The 23,127-nt window shown below is 38.0% G+C and overlaps 1 protein-coding gene across 4 annotated transcripts in view; it reads left to right on the top strand.

The window, feature by feature from the left end:
• sphkap (SPHK1 interactor, AKAP domain containing) overlaps positions 1–22,169 on the top strand; it is a 96,094-nt gene extending 73,925 nt beyond the window's left edge. For 2 of the 4 annotated variants that reach the window (XM_058386895.1, XM_058386897.1), the window contains 9 exons: positions 3,844–3,903; positions 7,839–7,976; positions 8,563–8,815; positions 11,833–14,962; positions 16,168–16,335; positions 19,273–19,356; positions 19,580–19,623; positions 20,786–20,970; positions 21,223–22,169. In XM_058386895.1, coding sequence (XP_058242878.1) covers positions 3,844–3,903; positions 7,839–7,976; positions 8,563–8,815; positions 11,833–14,962; positions 16,168–16,335; positions 19,273–19,356; positions 19,580–19,623; positions 20,786–20,970; positions 21,223–21,366 — 4,206 coding nt within the window. In that variant the 3' untranslated portion in view covers positions 21,367–22,169. Of the gene's footprint in view, positions 1–3,843; positions 3,904–7,838; positions 7,977–8,562; positions 8,816–11,832; positions 14,963–16,167; positions 16,336–19,272; positions 19,357–19,579; positions 19,624–20,785; positions 20,980–21,222 lie in introns of all 4 variants that reach the window. The other 2 variants (XM_058386892.1, XM_058386896.1) reach the window with 1 other exon arrangement.
• Positions 22,170–23,127: the final 958 nt, after the last annotated feature.

Here is a 23,127-nt window from a genome sequence, read left to right as displayed (position 1 = left end):
TCAGTGATGCTTTAATTAATTAATAATCATTTTTGCTTCACATGCAATTTGTTATATCCATCCCTCTGACTCTCTCACTTTTGAAATCTTTATATTTCCTGCCACCTCCTTTTCCCCCTGTATGTTTAAACAGTAACTCTGAGAAAAGTCTCTCTCCCCCATATTTTTCTCTTTCTGAGTTAAAACAGACCTCTTTTACATCATATACAATTTAGAATACAAAATGACATGTCTTTTGAGATATTACTTATTTCTCTCTCTCTGTCTCTTAGTCTATGTCTTCCCTTCTTCTCTCTTCCCCCATCTCTGTCTATCTGTCTACAAATCTGAACTTTAGCAGAGATGACAAATAAACCTGGCGTAAATGGTGAAGGTCTTCTGCAGAGTTTAATGTGATTGGTATTTGAAGTGCCTGTGTTTTCTCATTAGTACTGATCAGCTGTGTCCTGGGTAGAGTGTGAAGGGTGTGTAGGTGTGTGTGTGAGAGAGAAATAGAGAGAGTGAGAAAGATTTCTTTTAAGTAAGTGGTGACATTTGACTGATGGTTTTAGTACAGAACCTCTCCTCAGCATCTCTCCTCTCATCTTCGATCTATCACAGTTTCATCTAGTCCCAGCCAACTAGGACTTGCATAATCCCTAATGGACCAGTGGCAGAGAGAGAGTGTGATTTAAACAGCACAATTGGAGAGACAGATCAGGATTTATTTAAAAACTTTTAGATATTTACTCGCTTACATTTACGAGCAGTGGGTGGGGGAAAATTCAGTAAGTGTTTCTCAAAGCTATAATAGCAGACAGACCTTCTATCTGCTTAAGGTTAAGACACTATGAAGTGGCATCTAACCGTCAATTACTGTTACAAGACTTTCAGGGTGACTCACAGCAACTCACTCAATCTTAGAGTATTTTTTTTCTTTCCATGACTCAATAACTGGTGGCACAGTGGCACAGAGGGTAGTGATGACACCTTACAGCTTCAGGGTCCTCAGTTCCATTCTGAGCTCATGTTACTGTCTGTGTGGAGTTTCACGTGTCCTCCCCATATGCCCATATGTTTCCTCCGGGTTCTCCGTTTCTTCTCACCTCCCAAAAACATGGCAGAGATGAATTCGCTATGCTAAAATTGTCCCTAGGTGTGAATGTGTGTGCATGGTGTCCTGGGATGTACAACCATTCAGGATTTGTTTCCACTTTGCACCCAGATGAATGTTCTCATATTTTCTTTACAAAAAAACAAAAAAAAAACACTCACTAGTTTGAATGAACAGCTTTAATTCACTTCATTCATCTTTTCATTCACACTTGATCATGGTCAGGGTGGCAGTGGATATGGAGTCTATCCCAGGATCACTAGGCGTGAGACAATAATACATCCTGAATGGACAACATGCATGCACACATTCACGACTAGGGTTAAAAAAAACAACCTGTCCAAAATGTTTACATAAACCTAAGCTAAAGAATCAATATTTCAACTCCACATATTTCATGTTACCGCAATATATTTTGTAACTCAATTAGGTTATGTAGTCTGTCCATATCAGAGGTCATTTTAAAACAAGTTTTTTTTTTCCAGCTGTGTCAGAATTCCAGTGGGTCCGCTAAGTTGACTTCAAGGAAGAATGTGGAAATTGATTACATTTAAGTGTTTGACTTTAAAGAAGTTGCCTTTACAAGAACCTCAACCAAGAACTCAAAAAATTTACACCTTCAGAAGTAACATTCCATATTGGGAACAGTTTCCAAACAACTGAACCCCGATACTGACAAAGAAACAGGTGAAGGAGTTGGATGTATGAGGTACCAAAGTATGGACATGTACTATTAAGTTTTATAACACCTAGGCCTGTCATAAAAGGAAGAATCCTCTGCTTCAAGACAGGCATAAATAACTGAAGTTTAAAGGATCACCAGCATTTTGGAGGATTTTCTCTGGTCCAGCACTTTGGTCTGGTCCATTTTCTCTGAAACAGCATTTTCTCTGGTCACTTGAAACAAGCTGTTGAAAGAAGGATAGATAGATGGATGGATGGATGGATATAATATATTATATTATATATTTTTTATAGCTTTCTCACAAAGCACTGGCTCACAGATTCTAGTCTCGACAAAGAAGCACCCATTCTGATTACAAATGTTTTTATATAAGTATCATTGCTGTATATTTGTTATTAATGAGGAATATATTTTCTACTCCAATGCCCAACAATGTAAATGAGAACACAGAAAATGAAAAAGAAAAAAAAAGTTAAATCCTTAATAAAATGTTTCTTTTACAACTGTGCACCAGCTCTGCATTATCTACTGATCCATGAACAGTGATGATGTTTACTGACTATTAATTTGATATAATTTCCATTCTCTTTTTTCCACCACGCTTGATTTAGTGTTTTATATTTTGATGAAATGTTTTTCAATGCATAGTGTTTTATGCTAATGGGAGAAAGAGAGAGTGAGATATTGACAGTGGTAGCTCAGTCAAGACATCGTGAGTTCAAATCCCAGCACTGCCAAGCTGCCACTTCTGGCCCCTTGAACAAGCACTCAACTGTTCAGTCATATAAATGAGATAAATTTTCCCTGGATAAGGGTGTCTGTTTATTAAGTGGATGTGCTAGCTATCTAAGCTTTTTACAGTCACAGTAAAGCGCTAATGTCAAATCATTATGCCAGTTCTGTTGTGTTAACACACTATTTAGTAAAGCAGAATGTAATTTTGAGACAGTTGAGAGAAGGGCATGTCATCATTTATTTGTAATGAGCAGATGGAAATGTGATTGGTTGGTTGACCAAAATAAAAATGAGTTTATTCTACGTTGAGAGACCCTGTTCTGGTTGGCTTGTGTGAAGAAGTAACCTGATTGGTTGGAGATTTAGATGAGAGGATGCGATTGGTTATTGTGCTGTATCCGGGATCACAGATGTGAATTTATTGCCTCATTAAGTACCAAGTGAACTATGAAGGGACACATGCACACACACACACACACACACACACAAACACACACACACACAAACACAAAATGGTTCTTCTTGCTCCCCTTCCCTCCCTTCTTCCCGCCTTACCTCCTTTCTTCATTCCCAGGGTGTGTTCTTTCTCTCACTCTTCTTCCATCACCTTTACACTGGACACTAGTGATGTGAGAGTGTCCCAACGGAGGTCAATTTTAGACCTTCTACACACCACACACACACACACACACACACGCACACACACACACACACACATGCACGTACGTCATCCATTTCCACTCAAATGGGAAATGGGGGTTTAATGAGAATGTCCTTGACAAGGACATGCAGCCATCTCTCCATCCTCTAAAAACTGCATACCCTCCATCTCTCTCTGTCTTACTCTATTTTTGCCTCTCTTTGGCTTCTTTCCTTCACTTTCTTGTTATTCTTTTATTCATTTCTCTTTTTTTTAAAATCTCTTTCCCTTTCTCTCTCTTTTTCTTTTGTTTATCACATTCTCACATTCACTCTCTTCCATCTGCCTCTCTGCTGTCTCTCTGTTTATATCTTCCTTTCTCTCAGCATCTCAGTTCTCTTGACCCTCATCTCCATGTTCACACTTTCATCTTTTTCTTCTCTATTTATCTCTAGCATTTTCTGCATATACAGTATGACCGTTCCGTTCCTTTTCTCTGCCTATCAGTTTCCTTCTATTATTTCTTTTCTGTTGTTTTCATATCTCTCTTGTTTTTTTCCAGCTTCTGTCTTTCTCTTTCACTCTTACACCTACTCACTGTCTCTCTATCTCTCTATTTTGTCTCTTATTGCTACTTAAATCAATTATCCTGTAGTAAGTGTGTGTGTGTTTGTCTTTCTCTGTGTGCAGATCTGTTTTGTGAGTTTGGGCATAAGTGCAGCTGACCATCATGACAACATCTGCCTCAAGGTGGGTTTTTTTTTAATTACATTTCACTGATTAACCAAAAGTGCAACAAATTCTAGCATTCTGATCACAGTGTAAAGGCAAAACGACTACACATGGGGTCGTGGTCAAATGGCAAGGCTGACGGTGGTGGAGTGATGGAGTGTTTCATGACATTTTCTCAAGAGCATTTCCTAAATGGTGCTGCTATAGCAAATACAGTAAGTAATATTAAGGACAGAGTTATTCCAGGATTACTAAATGTATTTAAATTTGTTACACATTAATTCATTGGCTCAAACCTTTATAAGAACCATCTGAAATAGGGATTTAGGTAGATTGTGTCTATTGCCAGTTGCCAGTAACTGTGGCATATGTGAGATTTGTGAAGTGAAATGATCTGCCTGATTGCTGCTCCTGAGAAGGTGTATGCATTACTTCTCTCAGTGGCTCCAATTCCTTGTGCTCCATGATATCAAGTCAAGTCAAGTCAAGAAGCTTTTATTGTCATTTCAACCACATAGAGCTGACGCAGTACATAGTGAAATGAAACAACGTTTCTCCAGGACCCTGTGCTACATAGACAACATACAACATATAGTTACAAACAGAACAACAACACAGAGCTAGGACAGAGGTTTGTCTTACTCACTGTCGTGTGCAACAGTGCAAAGACAAGACAGTGCAAAAAAACAACACAAGACAGGACACATTGTGCCGAAGTAAAACATGGGAACCAAACTTGAGAAACTGTAAAAACCAGGTATCTGGTAACCAGGTATCATATATGATTGCAACATATGTATATAGCGGCATGACAATGTGGATTGTGCAAAATCTAGCTAAAAGCTAAATCTAGATTTAGCTTTTTAAATCTAGATAGAGCAAACAGAATGCAGTCCAGTCACGATTAGAAACATGTTTTATTGATTGGTAAAAATAGATCAATTTCTGACTAACACATTGTTTGAGGTTAACATTACCCTGTTGCTTAATGGACATCATCCACCACAGACACACATTTGTCACATATGACACTTACTGTCAAAGCTGTATAAAAACAAATTTGAGCACTTGGATTGCTCGAATGTGTCAGATTCCTGAAAATGTCATAAAACATCTAAATGATAACCAGCTCCTGTGCACTACTCCCTTTTTTGCATGTTATATGCATACACTATGCCTCAGGTTACCTTCAAATAAATCTATTTTACATAAACATCACCCTTATTTATGCAGGTGCTGCAATAGGGACCAAATAAAGGAAAAAGCATCAAGCTACAGTTATCCAAGAAACAAGTGAAGAAAAATACATTGCAGTGAAGTTGTATATTCATATTCAGTGAATATGAAGAGATGATTGTGTTTTGCTTGGTGCAAAGAAAAATATTCCTTTTTCCATTATTCCTTGAAAGCCTTAAAGAAATTTACAAATTAAGTCAAAAACATGATTCAGTATTTGATAAACATGATTATGATTCAAGAAATAATGATCTAGTATGTTTGAAATTCTTTATAGATTTTGCACTTCTTGCAGATGTGCTGTATTTATTTCTTATGAAAACCTGTTTAGAACTTGGGAATATGGGGATTTAGTGGTCAGCATGTTTGCTTCACACCACTGGCATTGGGGGGATCGATTCGTGCCTCTTCTCTGTGTGTGGAGGTGTTGAATTTTCATCTCTGTACTTCATGGACTTCCAGCCTCGGTCCTAGTTTTCATCTCTAAATTGTCTCTAGTGTGTGAGATTGTGCCCTGCAGTGGGATGGCAGGCTCCTTGCAACTCTGTGTAGGATAAGCAGTACAGAAAAAGGATGGATGTTTAAGGCCATGATGAGATTTTCCAACTTCTCTAGCAAAAAAAGTTATTTGAACTCTATTTATAGCTAGGTTTTATCTTCATTTTAATTCTAATAGGTTATATTAGGCTGAGGTCATATAACACATTAATTAATTACACTTCATATATAAATTATACTTTTAAAAATATATATCCTTAAAAGTAAACAAATAATTGTTTTTTCTTCATGTAAACAAAATGGGCTTGTTACTCAGTAGAAGTAATTAGTGGATAAAAGGCTATTTGTGTAGCTCTGATTCACAAAATTACAGGTTGACACCAAAACCCACTACAACAAGGTTAACACAGGCACAGTTATCATTATAATCATTTTGTTTTATTTTCGTTATTATTATACTACTTGACTTCCAATCATTATTGGCCGTATCAAATTTATTATGATACTTGTAAAATAATTGTAAGGTTGTTAAAATGGAAAGATCCAGTTTACACACTCTAATCAGACATACACAGGTATGCCGAGCAGCGAATTGAGGAATATGGCTAAAAGGAACGGTGTAATTTGCATGTGATTTTTTACAGCATTGATGAATAAGAGCTACTGAGGGTCCGATGGGGAATTTAAATGTGCAGGAGTTTAAAATCTGTATGAAAGTATGAAAACGTATTGATATTTTCCAAAGCTTGAAATGAGGCAACAGACAATCATTACACACAATAGATCTGCCAATCAGGACTCAGAGACAATTCTCAAAACATAACAGGCAAATGGTCAGAGACATAGTAATTTCAGATGGAATAACAAAATGGTTCTCACATTCAGTTGTTTGTCGAGGCTTCACAATGGCATATATAAAAGAAAGAAACAGGGTTTGTATAATCTTTGAACCAGGAACCAAATCATTTCCACTAGCAAGGAAGTTCTAGTGGCTGGGAGAGAGCGACTCTGTGAACTCGTGTGACACAGTGATTCAAAATGACTAACCTTTCTTCCTGTACAATGAGAATGACAGAGAGGGAGGCAAAGAAGACAACTGAACTTTATTTGATTGTTGGGGCTGTCAAGTTCCAAAATCTGTTACAGAGCAACCCACTAAGCATCACCGGCACTACAATTGGAACTGTCTGTTGTGACACTACAGTCAAATTTGTGGAAGTTTAAAATCTGGGGGTCGGGGAGCACAAGGAAGAATCCCATGCTCATTGATGGATCTTTTATGCGTTGGAGCTTCTATATGAAGGTCAAAGATTTCTCTACAAGTGTCTCCGTCCTTGTTGCATGTTACAAGATGAGACTTAGTGTTGTCATTGTCTTTTTAAAAAAATAATAAATAAATAAGCGTTTGAGAAAATGGCTACATGTAGCATATATGTAGTATATGCAGGTTTCATAGAGTATACAGTACAGTATATAAAAAAAATTATTTAAATTAATATAATGCCATAATCTCCCAAAGAATACTTCCAAAAATAGTAAAAAAAAATATTATTAATTTTAATATTATTAATTAATATTATTATTTGTTTTTATTGTTGTTTTCACTTCATTTTTTTAATTCTTTTTTTTTACTCTCCTAATTTTTAATTCCCTCTTGTTCTTTCGTTCCATCTCATTTTCATTCAGTCTCACAGTGTAATTGAGTTCAATTTGTAATGTTTCACATGATTGCCAACGTTAATATCAGTTAATATTTCACTAATGTGACTCTTCCCATTAAAATAAATTGAAGGAATGTTGACACATTAAAATTCTCACCATAAGCTTCACTTACTCAGTTACTCACACGCACTGAGACATTTTCAGGGGATTTCTTTCTTTCTTTCTTTCTTTCTTTCTTTCTTTCTTTCTTTCTTTCTTTCTTTCTTTCTTTCTTTCTTTCTTTCTTTCTTTCTTTCTTTCTTTCTTTCTTTCTTTCTTTCTTTCTTTCTTTCTTTCTTTCACCAAAGGAGCTATATCTCTGCAGTTCTTTTAGCCATGATTTTGTCAGTTCCATAAAATTGCAAATATATATTATACTGCACTGGGGGTCGTCATAGAAATGTCATAAACTGCTTAGAACTGCTGAAACATTTTGAATGAAGGCTTCTTTATTTACATGACTAAGTGCAACTTAATATGACTGTATGTTAATTATATCGTTGTTGTTACTTTTATAGAAGCTGGCATCTGTATCTCCTGATTTGCCACGACTTGTTGAAAGTCTTGGTTCTCGGCCACTCAAAGAACATGAAATTCTACTTCTGAATGGCCTGGAGTCTCCAGATACTTGCCCACATGACCTCATCCACGCACATGTGAGTACCCTGGAAGCTTTTACTATAAATTTATTCTAGAAAGTAATAAAATGTGTGCATTCTAAAGCGATGTTTCACTTCTGTTGTACTCTGGTTAGGTATTAGGCATTATGAAACTACTGTGTAAGCCTACTTAATGTAATAAAAGTGCAACTGATATGTGAAAGTTTATGAGCAACAGAGACAGATTTTACTCATTTGGTATTTGCTTCAGCCCAACTGCTAAAATCGCAAAATTAAAAATAGCAAAAATGTAAAAAAAAATAAAATAAATTGCACTATGATTGCATAATCTAACATTTGTGGAACATGACTGCAATCATTTCAAATAATCAAGGTCAGCTGAAATAATTATAGAGCTAATGGGACAAGCCATAAAATGAAATTAATGAAATTAATAGAGCTATGTTATGACTCTGCCCCAAATGCTGACTCACATTTTAGTAAGAAACCAACAAAGCATGACTTCTAGCATTTCAGACAGAGCTGATCCCATTATGATGTCATACCATTTAGTATCAAAGCATTTAGCTGTGTGTGTGTGTGTGTGTGTGTGTGTGTGTGTGTGTGCAAATATGAATTACAGAGCCAGAGAGCAGCTGATGTGTGTATGGTTCAGAGTGTCAGTGGGTGTCACCCAGTTAAGTCAGACAGCCTCGTCCTTCAGATCAACAAGTTCCTGATTGGTCTACAGTCTGGGCAGGAGAGGCAACGGCATACTCGATTGGCCACTCAGCGTGTTTGTGATGATGACACAAATCGTTCTGTTTCGTCCATAGAGGAGGATTTCCTCACAGCCTCTGAACATCTGGGGGAAGAAAGTGAGGATGACAAAAATGGTGAATAACACTATCTATCTATCTATCTATCTATCTATCTATCTATCTATCTATCTATCTATCTATCTATCTATCTATCTATCTATCTATCTATCTATCTATCTATCTATCTAGTAATTCTATAATATTCTGCAATTCTGTCCATCCATAAAACAAATATTAAAATCTCAGACTCAATTCTTACTTAACATATAAACCACATACAGTTTACCCAAATAAACTTCTATGAAGTCCCATCCAGGGTGTATTCGCATTTCTCCCTCCCAGTGTTCCAGGACAGGCTCCAGATGCACTGCTACCCTAACCTCAAGGAATGAACATCTGTCAATCTACTGAGTCGGGCTACACATCCATCTGTTCATCCATCTGTCTGGCTTTCCATCTTCTGTCCATTCATCTCTGTAGTTATCTACATACCGTTTACTACTATTAAGATTATTAAGCCATACATCCACATACAGTTTTATGCAAACGTTTAGAAACCAATTACTGATTTAAAAGAATATCCAAACATTTGCACATGCCACAATTAATATTAAATTCTATTGTCTGAGTTCAACAAATACAAAGTAACTGTACATTCTTATTTGCAAAAAAATACACTGAATAGTTTGATGTAGAGGCTGCATTTTCTTCTTTCAATTAAATGTTAATTAACAAGGGGTGCCAAAACTTTTGTATACAACAGTACCTGATGTGTCTGTTTATTCATCTGACATTCCCGTTAGTTTCATATCTCAAGAAAAAGACATTGTGAATAATTGTCAGACTTTTTTCCACATATAATCCCCCAAATATGTTTAAACACATCATTAATGTACTTCTACTGCTAATATTAATACCTCTTACTAACATAACACTTATTAATTATGGGGCTGTGGTAGCTTTGTGGTTAAGACTGATTGGAAGGTTGTGCGTTCAAACACCAGGACCATCATGGTGCCGCTGCCGGCCCCCTGAGCAAGTCCCTTAACCCTCAATTTCTCAGATGTATAAAATGAGAAAAATTTTAAGTTGCTCTGGAAAAAGGCGTCTGCCAAATGCCAGATATGGACCTATGACTGTAATGAAAAGATAAATTCTTTACATGCTGAAATAAAAAGGGTGACGGTCACAGCAAGGTCAAATGTAAGTGCTCCAATGAGTCTCAAAAGACTAGACTTGTTTGCCAGTGCAGGCAACCCCATCAATGACATTGCCTTTAAGTTAGGAGTAATCTAGTATCTAGCAATCTAGTATCTAATATTGTCTTTCCATCCATTCATCCATTCTTCTGTCAATTTTCCATTCAGTCTTTTCTCTGTCACATGCTTTATTTTAAGAAGAAGAAGAAGAAGAGAAGAGAATATTACTGTTTACTGTAAATTCTTTACGCAGACAATTTTAACCAAAGCAAGTTACAGTTGAGGCACAATTTAATCTAAGTTTTAAAGTTTCTGGAGCCAGTAATGCGGTGCTGCAGAACAACACGGTTATACGGTCATTACTTGTGCTGGACAGAAACCCAAAACCATTTCTTTATACTATCAACACCCTTCTTCAGCCTCCCCCCTGCTGATCCTCCCAGATCCACTCTGCAATATGATGCTTTTGAATCAGCAAAACATATTAGCGGTTCCCACTCTTTCCCCTTGGCAGTTGCTGCCAAAAAATCTCTAAACTCTGCTGGCTTTTCACAGACTGCTTTTATCTTGGCACTTATAGTCAAATCTAATTCATCTAGATACCAGCTTACATACTCATCACTTTCAGGTCATCTCAGCACTTAACTGTCACCTCATTATCACTTCACTTCTTTCTGATTGTGTTCCTACTACTAAGTGCGATCACAATCACAGTTCTTAAAGAACGTCGATTTAAGCCTCCATCTCAATACATTGTTGCCTTTTCTAACTTTGGCATCATAGATGAATTGTTGGAAAGGCTTGTATCCTTTCAGCTGCAAACTGTCATAATCAATAACAGTCATTTCTATACAACTTCATTCTAGTTTTCATACATTGCAATGTGTGACATTTTTGAGAACACTTCCTTATATTCCTTATCTTTAAGAACACTTTGTCCCTCTCTATTTCACTTTTTAAAATCATGTTCAACGTTATTTTGTGTCTTGGTGATCACTATAGTGTAAATGATACACAAAGCATCAACTTTGTGACTGCAAAAAATTATGCATTTGAGATTTTATTCAGTGTAAGAGCTGTATTGTTTCCGTCAAATTCAGAAGATGCAGACCTTTTGCCACTTGGACCAAAATGGCTAGTAGCAAGACGTTCGTATTATATTTCAGTATACTAGGAAATGGGTCCAGCAGATTAAGTGAATAGGTAGAAACACATCCAGCACTCAGCACACACTGCTTATACACAAATAAACAAAGCACGACTCTCAGACACATAAATGGCAGCTTAGAAAGGAACAGCATATACTCAACCAGAAAGAAGACACAGTAAGTGATAATAATAACAATAAAAATATATTAAAGATTGAGGAAGTGGAACTGGGGTTAATGCAACGAGACTCCCACTCCACCCAGCACCCACAAGGCAAGACTAATCTATAAACTCTCATGAGAAATAAGACAGAGTAGTGTGTGATGGTTAGTTTCACCTCAGAGCCAATGCAGTATTGATTAAAATATACAAAGATCATCATTGGAGGTTTGTTTATAACACAAGGGAGAAGTGTCAAAGGTTGTGATTAAGTTTAATTATATGTCACTCATGATTGAGAGGCTGCTGTCACACTATATTAAAGTGAGTCTGAAATAATAATAAATTTAAAGCTAATTTTTGCACATGCTGTGACTTGTCTTCTCTTTTGGTCACATTATCCTCCATGTTCTTATGCAGAATAGCACCTAATATTGACCGGATATATAGGGAAAGTCTTTTTATTGAAGTCTTTCCACATAACAAGGTTATAATCTTGAGTGTATAAATTGATATGCAAACTCATATTGATAAACTCTGGCCAAAATTATTGTGCTATAAAAATGTTTTCTTTTATCTCTATAGATGCAGATGGTGGTGTTTTAGTAGAATCAACCGAAATGCTCAAGACAGAAAAAACTAAGAAGAAGAACTTGGTGGAGAGAGAAGATAGTGAAGACTCAGATACCATTTGTGCTTCCTGTAAATCCCACAAAGTTTCCAGAACTTCCAACAGACGTGACAATATCCCTACTAAAAATAGCAAACAAACCAACAAAGAGTCAAATTATGCCTCCAGTCTTGCTGAATCTGTTCTGCAGGATGCTTTTATCTACCTTTCTCAAGACGAGCCATCCTTTTCCACTGAGGCAGCGGTCTCTACGTCTAACTCTCCACAAAAATCAACTGATGAGCCCACTAGAACAAGAACACACTCCTTTGAACTTCCAAAAATTGTGATAGTCCAGAGTCCTGATAACTGTGATGAGCCATCTGAATGGCCCGGCACACAATCCTTTAGTGCACCTGAAAACCAGGATGTACAAGAGACAGGAACACAGCCTCACTTGCATCACAGCTCTCCAGTTAGGCACACGGCTAAGCCTGTGGAGATAGCCTTAGCATGTGCTGCTAGCATCATTGGCACAATCAGCAACCCACAGGTCACAAAGCAACTGGTGCTAGAAACAGGAAATGATGAGGTGGAGAAGGATGAAGAAGAAGACAGAGAGACAGAGCAAAGAGACTATTCTTTACCTTCTGCAATATGTGCCATACCACAACTAGCAGGAGCAATAGATCCTGTAGGTGTAACTGAAGATTCTTTGTCTGCAACATCAGTGGGGCTGCTTTCAGCGGCTCAAGCTTCCACAGCAGTCATGTTACACTGCAATGTGGCAGAAGGATCTAGTATGGACACATTTAGATCCACTGTGGCTGAGATTCTCTTGAAGGAAGCTTTAGAAGTCCTCATCCATAAACAGAGCTACACCAGCATAGCAAACTTCTTGGAGGCCACACATAACAAGATTGTGGACGGCATCATGCATCCAAGAAGGTCCCATCAGAACCATCTTGTGGTGGACGATTTTACCCAAGAGATGGCGGAGAACATGTTTAAATATGCACTGGAGAAAGCTGTAAAAAGAAAAGAGCTAAGAGGAAAGGATTCCCCCAACATTCACTGTTTCCTATTGGAGAGTGTGAACAGCTTGCTCTTTGATGTTCTTTGTGCCACATCAAGAAAATTTGGTGACATTTCACAATGTACCCCAGAGTTATTAGATAGGAAAAAGAGTGAAGTCAGTGCAAAAGAAAATGTGACCACCACCAAGCTTGGAGGAGAAGCAATAAGCCAATCACAGCTTTTGTCTGAACTCAAACAGCCTGAAAATACCAATGAGGTAGAAAAGCTTTCTTTACTTGCAGGAAAAAAGGAAAAAGAGCACCAAACTATGCAAGCAGAGAAAGAGAATGAACTGAATGTGAATGAGCACTCCATACATACTCAAATGAAAACTACTGCTGCCACAATTAGGGAAGCTGAAGTCAGGCAACAGGTTTTCTCTTCATCTACAGGAACTCTGGCGGTGTCTAAAATGAATCAAGGTGAGTCCAAGACTCCTGTTGCGTGTTTTGCTGAAGACTTGGCAACCACGGTGGTCTCTATGGCTACAGAGCTGGCAGCAATATGTCTGGAAAATTCGAGTGGCAAGCAGCCCTGGTTTTGTGCCTTGAAGGCAGGTTCTGAAGGATCCGAGGGGCTCCTGTTGCCCTGCCGCACGGTTGCACCTTTCCGAAGAAAAGAGACACAAAATGGAGTGGTGATTGCCAAAAAGCATCGTGCACCTCGCCTCAGTGAGATCAAGCGCAAAACTGAAGAGCAGCCTGAGCTCATGGAGCGACTGGTAAATCGTGTAGTTGATGAAACAGTCAATCTTGATGATCTGGCAGTCTCAGACCCTTTCGCACTTTTTGCCTCAGAGGTCACAGCCAGGATAATGAACTGTCCAGAACTGAATGTAGTGGACACGTCCAAACCAGGTCAGTCATCTCGCAGCCGTCTGCAATGTGAGAGGTGGAGCAGTCGTGGAAAAGCCTCGAGCTATGAAAGTATCCCAGAGGAAGAAGCAGATCCTTCTGGAGCACTTAACACCCTAGATCCCGGAAGCAGACTGGGTCACAACCTGAGCCGGGGAAGCTCAATATCTAAGCAGTCTAGCTGTGAGAGCATTACTGATGAGTTTTCTCGTTTCATGGTGAACCAAATGGAGACAGAAGGCAGAGGGTTTGACCTACTGCTGGACTATTATGCTGGGAAAAATGCTAGCAGCATCCTAGCAGCTGCTGTTCAACAGGTCACAAGCAAGAAAAATGGTCACCTCAATGTTCGGACGTCGGCTTGCCTGTCCAAACAATCCAGCACAGAAAGCATTACAGAGGAATTTTATCGCTATATGCTCAAAGATATGGACAAGGAGAATAAAGATTATGGGATCACTAAGACCAAAGACTGGAGCAACAGCCTTTTGCCTCCACCCTCCAGAACCCCCTTCTGCATCCGTCAGTCCTCTGTTCCGGACAGACGATCATCTGACTCGAGGCTAACCGTAAACTCTCCCATTAAGGCCAACTCTTTTGATGGATTTGCCCGAAATGTGCATGTTGACTCTCTCAACATTTATCCATCCAACTCTGTGTCATCCACAGGATTATGTAAATCCGATTCCTGTTTGTATCAGCGTGGTCAGACAGACCATATTACAGACATGCTCATCCATGAGACCTGGGCCAGCTCTATTGAGTCTCTCATGCGTAAAAACAAAATTATAGCTGAACCTTCAGAGGACAACACAGAGCAGGACTCCTCCGAATCTCAACCACATGTCCAGCTCTTTGCTAATCGACTAGCCACAGACATTGTTGAAAGTGGCAAGTCATTTATTGGATGCCACCAGGAAGTCACGGCTGGTTATGCTTCAGTCAGTGAGAGAAGACAAGGTTTTATTCAGTCAGGCTCAGGAATTGGCCAAAGCTGGTCCCAGCAAGAGAGAACAAATCGTGGACAGAGGGAGGTTCCTCTGATCCACATTGAGCCAGATCAAAAGGATGAAGGGTCTGAAGACATGGAGTGCAACAGTCGCTTGATCAGCGATTCACATGCCAGTGTTCAACCTCAAAGTAGCAGCGAAAAAGTAATGTCAATCCAGAACAGGTATGGCTTAAAAGAAAGCACAAAGACACTTCTCAAGGGCCATGCTCCCAATCAAACACTTTCAAGAGTAACAGATGAGCTTCTTACAGACGTTTTAAATTGCAAAAGTCTAAACACAAAGGAAACAATTCAGTCTAGCAAAGCAGCTTTGATCTGCCTGACAGAGAGGAAGCAACAGAGAGAGACTTTCTTTATAATAAAATTGCTGGCCATTACCGTTACTACCACATTACTGATCGATGGCCTCCAACTTGCATACGTAATAGTGATATGCAGCATACACTACAACAACGACGCATAAATGCTGTCTTATTATTTGTTATATTAATCATACACAAGATGTGGGGTGTAAGAGTTTAGGTGTATTTAAATTATGGCAACCACAAAAAATATTACTCTGATATCTTGGTATTACCTTTTTTACTTGTGGGGGGAGGCGACGTACAAAATAAATAAGACCTCTGAAACCAAAGATTATGTCAATATGATATTGATAACATAGAGTCTGACAGCATTATGGTTACTGTGTCAGCCCTGCATTAGACTTTTATATCTGTAAATGCTTCATAGACTTTATGACTGAACCTGTTATATTACAGCAGGATACACGCTCTACACATTACAACAAAACTAACCCTTGCACGTTTCAAGGGTTTCCATCCATTTCTCTACTGTTAATTTCAAATCTATTAAAAGTTGTTTCATTACTCTATCAGGTTAAGTGAAATTCCATAAATATTAAACGAAGGACTACATTAATATCACTATGAAAAAAACATATAGTAATTTTAAAGCACTGGTAAATGGTGCAATTTTTATGCAGAACAAAAATCTAATAGAATTTCATAAATAAATAATAGATATAATAATTTTGTCTACTGCTCAGAAAATATCACATTAAATTGGTAAAAGTTTTGTGGATACCTGACCATCAGACACATATGTGATGTTCAAAAAGCACATATGGGTCCGATGGTCAGTTGTCCACAAAATTTGGCCATACAGTGTAGGTAGATATATTGATTTGTTTAAATTAATTGTGCTTCAACTGCATTGTTCTTGTCTTAACTATATTGTTATGCCTGCTAAACAATGTGCTTCCCAGATAAGTGTTCACTTAGAAACAGTATTAAAGGGGCAATTTGCAAATGCTGGAGAACGCATAGCACATTTTGGTTTTACCACCTACTCTTTTTCACCCCCAGGGACAACATCAACAAGACTCCCACAGCACCATCTACTTGTGTGGAAGGGGCGTGTCGCTCTCTCAGCACTAGCAGTGAGGAAAGTGGCTCAGGTGGTTGGGCTCAAGTTGCCCCTGATGAAGATCCACAAGAGGAAACCACTTGTAGTTTTATTCATCTAAGCGAAGGGTCAGTGTTTCAGTATCCCATCATGCCTTTCAAGCCATTAAAGCTACAGGGAATAAATGCTAATGGTAACCATGGTTTTGAAGGGTCATTCCAAGGCTTTTTTTGGCAGTCTATTGACACTACTTCTGCTAAATGCTAAGGCTAACCATAGCGTTGTTTGGCCATTCCAGTGCTGCTCTAATTGGGTCTATATTAAAGCCATGAGTGTTCAAATGCTGATGCAATCTGTGATGTTGTGAGGCAATTGCAAGCCTGCTTCATTTTGCGCTCCACTAAAGCTATTATAATGCTAATTCTGATGTTGAGCAGTTTGCACATTTACATCTGGTTTTCTATAATAACAGCATGCACTAATAGCTAATGATAACCATAGTGTTGGAAGACCTTATCTAAGGCCGCTTGATTTCACTCTCATTTAAAGCTACATGTGCTAAATGTTAATGCTAACAGTGGTGTTGTGGAACCATTTAAACACTGCTCTGTTTGGCTTTACATTAAAGTTGAATGGGCTAAATGGTGATGCTATACATGGTGTTTGTGAACCATTTTAAAGGTACTCCATTTGAGCTACGCCATTAAAGGTACATGCAAACATGCTATGCAATGCTAACAGTGGTGTTCAAGAGCTAGTCATACTGTAACTGCCCCTCAAACTGTTGGGCCATAATTAAGCAGGGACCTTAATCCTATATGCCCTTTACAGGTTGTTTATTATGTGTTCTAACCAAGCTGAGATATATGGAAAAAATAATATCACTGTGCTGTAATGTATATGTGACAAAAGCTTTTTCTTCTAAAAAGATATTTTGTAGAATATAACACATAGTCTAGTGAGTAATACATCATCTGAAACAGTTTTTTCTCTATTTACATTGTGGCTGGCTGTTCAATGTGACATTCTATATTCCAACATTCAGTGCATAGCACTCTGTCCAAAATGACTTCATTCTGTTTTCTTGGTCTGAAAAATAATTTTTCTCTCAACCACTAGTGTCCACATTTCTTAAATCTCAGTTGATATTTATGCATTTCCTCCATCACATCCAATTTTATAGCAGTAATTCTTTATTTACTTTAATGCAGTATAGCTGGAGGCATCAGCTTTTCAGATATTCAAAGCAGTAACAAATCACAGATGAAGGGGAAATGCAAAAACACATTTTATGTAAGACATAAAATAGCAAAACATACACGTGCACACAGACAGACAGACACACACAAATGTTTTTATCCAAATGATTAGTATTGTGTTGAATTTTGACCCAAATGACACCCCTAATTCCACACCACACACACTTGGTGTATTAAACTTTACTGATGGGGTATGTAAGCTTGTGGCTAAGGCTGTATGAATAAAACAAACAGTCGACTAGACTGCAACACATTCTAGGTTATTGTCTACAGGGTGCCCCAAAAGTCTCAATCCCCTGCATTGGGGAAATTAAAACTTTTTAGCTATTTTCTTCCAGAATGTTACATTCCATTAGTTGATGAATGTATTTTTGCCAGATAGCCTTAAAGAATGCTTTTGAGAAACATATTGATATAATTCTCATTGCTGGATTGGAAAGCTAGGTTGCAATGGACTATAGGAAAAATGGCAAGCACATCACATATAGCACTAATGCCACAATGAGAGCCAGACTTGAGACTCTGCATGTTTACAAAGAAATGGCAATCATGTAGAGGATTTCTGTGAATAAAATTCCTAAAAAAAAGTGTTCCCCTAAGAATTTCCCCTATGTACGGAATCTTCTGGGACACCTTTATCACCTACTTTCAGCAATACCAAAATTGTCAATCTATCTAAAAAGAAATTTGACTAAATGCATCTAATTATGTATTTATGCAATTATGTATGTATATGCGGTACAACTGAAATGATTCCCGCCAGTGAAATTATTCATTATTTTGTTTTGGCTGTTTTGTCACACTCAACTGTTACCTGAAAAGAATACAACATTTTTATGGCTAAAATGAATATACACAGTGCAAATGAATGAGATATTTTGTATGGAAGAGGTAATTCACATAAAGGAATTACGTATTTTGCTGTGTAGCTTTGTAAAAATTTCCTTTTCACTAAGGTCTCAGGAAGTCCCTGCAGGCAGTAACACAAGCAAGTTTGAAGCAAGATGTGTTTGAAGAAACCACTGCAGTTTAAATGTACACCCCCTGTTGCGTCTAACAACCCACATCAGTGCAGACGTGTTATGACTAGAAAAATAGTAGACGAGTATAAACAAGAATAAATTAGCGAAAATACTAGTACAAGCAATTTACATGCGTAGGGTAAGCAAAGTATAGAAATTCTTCCCCCTTTTTCTGATGTCTCCTGCCTGACATGCTTAATGTAGGAATACTTTGAAATTTCTAGATTTCATTTCATATATTTTTGCCCTATGGTTTTTGCCTTAATTTGAAACAATTGAGACATTTTTTAAAAAATCATTATAAAAAAAAATCAAACATTCCTACAGAATTATGGAACATTAGTAATTTAAATTCTTGAATCTCTCTCTCTCTCTCTCTCTCTCATTTCATCTCATTACCTCATAACTTTGTTCAAACTGTGACCCTTTCAAATTGTCGACATTTTTAAAAACAAAACCCCTTCAGTCTTCAGTTCTACTTTAGACTTGTTTCAGTCTTTATGAAAGTCAATTAGAAAGTCAACATAAAGTGAGAGAGAGAGAGAGAGAGAGAGAGAGATGTAAATGCCAAGTTTTCTTCATTCACCCATGTTGCTGTATCATACTTTTCTTACTTTCATTTCCTCCCTTATTCGCTTCTCTTGTTTTTATCTTAATATTGTGGGCTAGCAGCTCAGGAGGCGAGACCTAAAGAGACATTTATAAAGGACACAGCAAATGGATGGTATTCTGATTTGTCCATCATTGTATTCATTTTGAAATACGTGTGCTTTTTGCCTTACAGAAACGGTAACAGTAGTGCATCTAGTCTTGGAGTCGCGGATCTTGAGGGTTTTCCAGAAAGCTCCAGCTCCACAGGGCTAAACAGGTAACTAGCATGAGAGTATCTATGTAAATTACAACCACACAAACACAAATACACACACACACAGTAAAGTATAATGCACTATGATAAGGTATTGAGCTAGTTTCTAGATTTTGTCTTTGCTGTATTACATGAGGGACAGACAACAGTAGTGCATTCAATAGTGACAGAACTGGAAAAGTGCACTGATGATGCTGATGATGGGTGTGTGTGTCTGTGTGTGCAGTGAGGAGAGACTGAGGGTACTACAGAGTCAGGAACAAGCAGATGGTGAGTGATGTCTCCCTTTTTAAATCACAGACCGATAGACACACACACACACACACACACACACACATACATACACTGAGGTTAGTGCTTTAAAGCATTAATTTACTGCAGTAAGGGATTAACATGACTTTGTGGGCTGTTTTCATTCTCAGTAAAGCCTCTGATCCAAACTATAAATGAAAATCATACTTCTAATTTTATACACTGCATCAGAACAAATGATATAGTACATATTATTCCTTTCATTCAGTCATTTGGGTGTCTGTCTTATTAGACATATCATTAATAAGGGATAGCTTTGTGGTTAAGGTGTTGGACTACTGATCAGAAGGTTGTGAGTTTGAATCCCAACTCCACCAAGCTGCTACTGCTTGGTCCTAGAGCAAGACCCTTAAACCTCAATTGCTTAGCTGTGTAAAGTGAGATATGATGTATGCACTTTTGGATAAGTGTGCCTGCCAAATGCTGGACATGTGAATGTAATATACAAAGAATGTGTAAAAACATCCAACTTTTTGTAGATATTTTCACTTCTTACTGAAGGAACTTTATCTAGATCAGGGTCATAGTGGATCCTGGAGCCTGTAGAGACATCAGTCCATCACAGGGCACTATGCACACACACACACACACACACACTAGGGGCAATTTAGTGTAGTCTGCCTCCCTGCATCTTTCTAGCACATGGGGAGAACATGAGAATCTCTACAGAGGCAGTATCTGGAACTCAGTATCAAACTGAGGACCCTGGAGCTATGAGGCAATGCTACCCACTGCTTCACTAACTGCTAGCTGCCCACTAACCATTTTTTAAACTGAGCCTTCTAATGAACATCAGTCGCCAAACTCTGATCAATAATTATTTAAAATGCTCTTCTTCTTAAGAAGAAAGTTGCTTGCAGCAGCAATGATTACAGAAAGATTGTTAGAGTCCAAAATATATTTTTGCTTTAACAGTGTGATCGTGGACTCAGGCACAACTTTGTCAGGGACAACTACAGGAGAAAGATCATATAGTGAATGAGCTTCACCGGTACTTGACCCTGTAGCAACAATATTTTGTCAGGAAACTGGTTGGCTAGCCAGTGGTGCTTGTTTGGCTTTGCCCAAATAAACTCTAATTTTCTTCTCCCATTGTCTCTGTCTCCTCTCTCTCTCTCAGAGGTGACCTCTGGTCTGTCCACAGCAGGAAGTAGTTGTCACAGAGAGCTGCAAGTAATGAACTTTGACCTAGAAGTGGAAGGTGTGGACAGAGAGATGCAAGCAACACTACAATGGATTGCGGCATCTGAACTGGGTATCCCTGCGCTGTTCTACAGAAAAACACTCCAGCACACACACACCAAGGTAACACAGGTGATTACCTATAACATGAATTAAATCAATACATTCATTTAAAATAAATTATGAAAAAAGGGAAGAATTAATTTCACCTTTGGTCAAATTGTATTTTGTGGATAATTTTAGCACTAAGTGTGATGTGGATTTTTGGTTTTATGAAAATGTATACTTCCTGACTTTATAATCCTTCCATCTTTTGTTCATTTTGTTTCGAAACCTCAAACATGTATGTGTGTGTGTGTGTGTGTGTGTGTGTAGTTTCAGAAAGTGGTGCACCTGGCTGCTCAGAGATCGTGGTGTGTTGGAGACTTATTCAGTCTTGTGTTGCAGTTTTGCCGACTCCACAGTGAAGGTGAAGAAGAGCTGGGTCTATTTGACTGGCTTCTGAAAACACAGCGCTAACACACATGCATACACACACTGTGGCAATGGCGTGCTCTTAAGAGCCCTAAATCTGTAACCACTGTGTATGTCCCATGCTGGTCTAAACTCTCTCTCTCTCTCTCTCTCTCTCTCTCTCTCTCTCATTTCGCTCTTTGTCTGTCAGTGAGCTTTTTACATGTTATGAGGTCAGATTAGCCACGCCCTCTCACTTCACAGACCCTCTGTGATTGGAGGATTTATTTCCCCTTTAATTATTCATGTGTTGTCTTTTTTGCACAGCTAGTCAAATCTGCAAATGATGATCAATCTCACATGCTGGTAGGCAGGATAGTTATAAAAAACCAGCCATTTTGTAGCTTGAAAATTTATAAATGTATTTCCAATGGTGTTTTGTTCAAAAATATGAAATCTATCTGGATATGAAATGAAATATTGAATATGACCGATTTTTAGTTGTATATAATGATTTGAGTACAGAATAGGGAAGGAATTTTGCTTTCATTATACTTGTACGAACACATCTGCTCGTTTCTGTGGTACATTTAGAGGTGTGTTACAGTATGTTGTGAGTAAAATGAAAAATTTATTTTAGTTAGGTGTAAATAGAGAAGTTTGCAGAAGTTATTTACAGTAATATTGCGTGAGTACTGTTTTATTTGTCATGTAAAGAACTGTATATGTGATATTCAGTGTGTGAAATTTGAATTGCATAATAACAGTAGTGTTCTGGACATCACGGAAAGCACAAAGGCATCCAATCTGTGACTGTATATCTGAATGTATTTATCTTTTCAAAATCAATAAAATTGTATGTAAGATTATTTCAGTAGTGAGCCTTTATTTGAAGAATTGTTTTTCACATTAAAATTCCAATGTTAAAATTTTATACATTTATTCTTACTTTATATGCATGGTATATGTGTGTAATATATTGTATATGATATTTCTTGAGCTGCTATTTTATCAGGCACATCTGCCATATAGATGGACTTTTATTGTGTGTATAATGTGTCAGCCTCCATCTACACCAACTATCATTGGAAAGGCTCCACCACAGGGCCACGTCTAAGCAGATATTATAGCATAGCAATGATGCTGACACAATGTGTGTGTGCTTGCTCCATTGTTTTTAACAAGCTTGGACCGTTCCAGATTTTCAATTTTCGTTCTCATAATCTCATTCTCATTATTATGTTAAGAGATTTTTTTGATTTACATGTGGTCAGTTGTTCTTTCGGCTGCTCCCTGTTTGGGATCGCCACAGCAGGCCACTTGGTCCGCATGTTTCGATTTTGGCACAGGTTTTCACGCCGGATGTTATTCCTGATGCATTTAAGCCCATTTAATCTGGGCTTGTGAAAGGCACTGAGAGTTCTCTCAGTGGTTGGGTTAGCACCCTGCCCAGGAATCGATCCCCAAAAGTGCGGGATCCTGCCGCTGGACCACCAGAAGGCCCTTTTACATGTGGTCAGTTATTCCAAAATAACCCCTGTGGTTTGGTGAACAAAACCTTGAATACTTTATACACATACTGCCCACTTCCTTCACTGCAGCTACCTGTGGAGTAGTGCCCAGTAGTTAAAATAAGGTGTGTAATGTGTGTAGATGCAATATTTGCATCCACAAAAAAAAATATCATTGAACATTTCATCATTCATATTACTGTGCATAATTTCAAAGATGCTGATTGCTTTAGTATTATATGCTTTGTTTAAGCAAGAACTTTGTCAATACCTTAATGAATCAAAGCCAACAGATCCAGAAGCAGAACATGTACAT

The sequence above is a fragment of the Hemibagrus wyckioides genome, linkage group LG04 (assembly GCF_019097595.1).
Source record: "Hemibagrus wyckioides isolate EC202008001 linkage group LG04, SWU_Hwy_1.0, whole genome shotgun sequence".
Lineage (NCBI taxonomy): Eukaryota > Metazoa > Chordata > Actinopteri > Siluriformes > Bagridae > Hemibagrus > Hemibagrus wyckioides.
The sequence above is the reverse complement of the archived record's forward strand: the minus strand, read 5'-3'. Positions and strand labels throughout refer to the sequence as shown.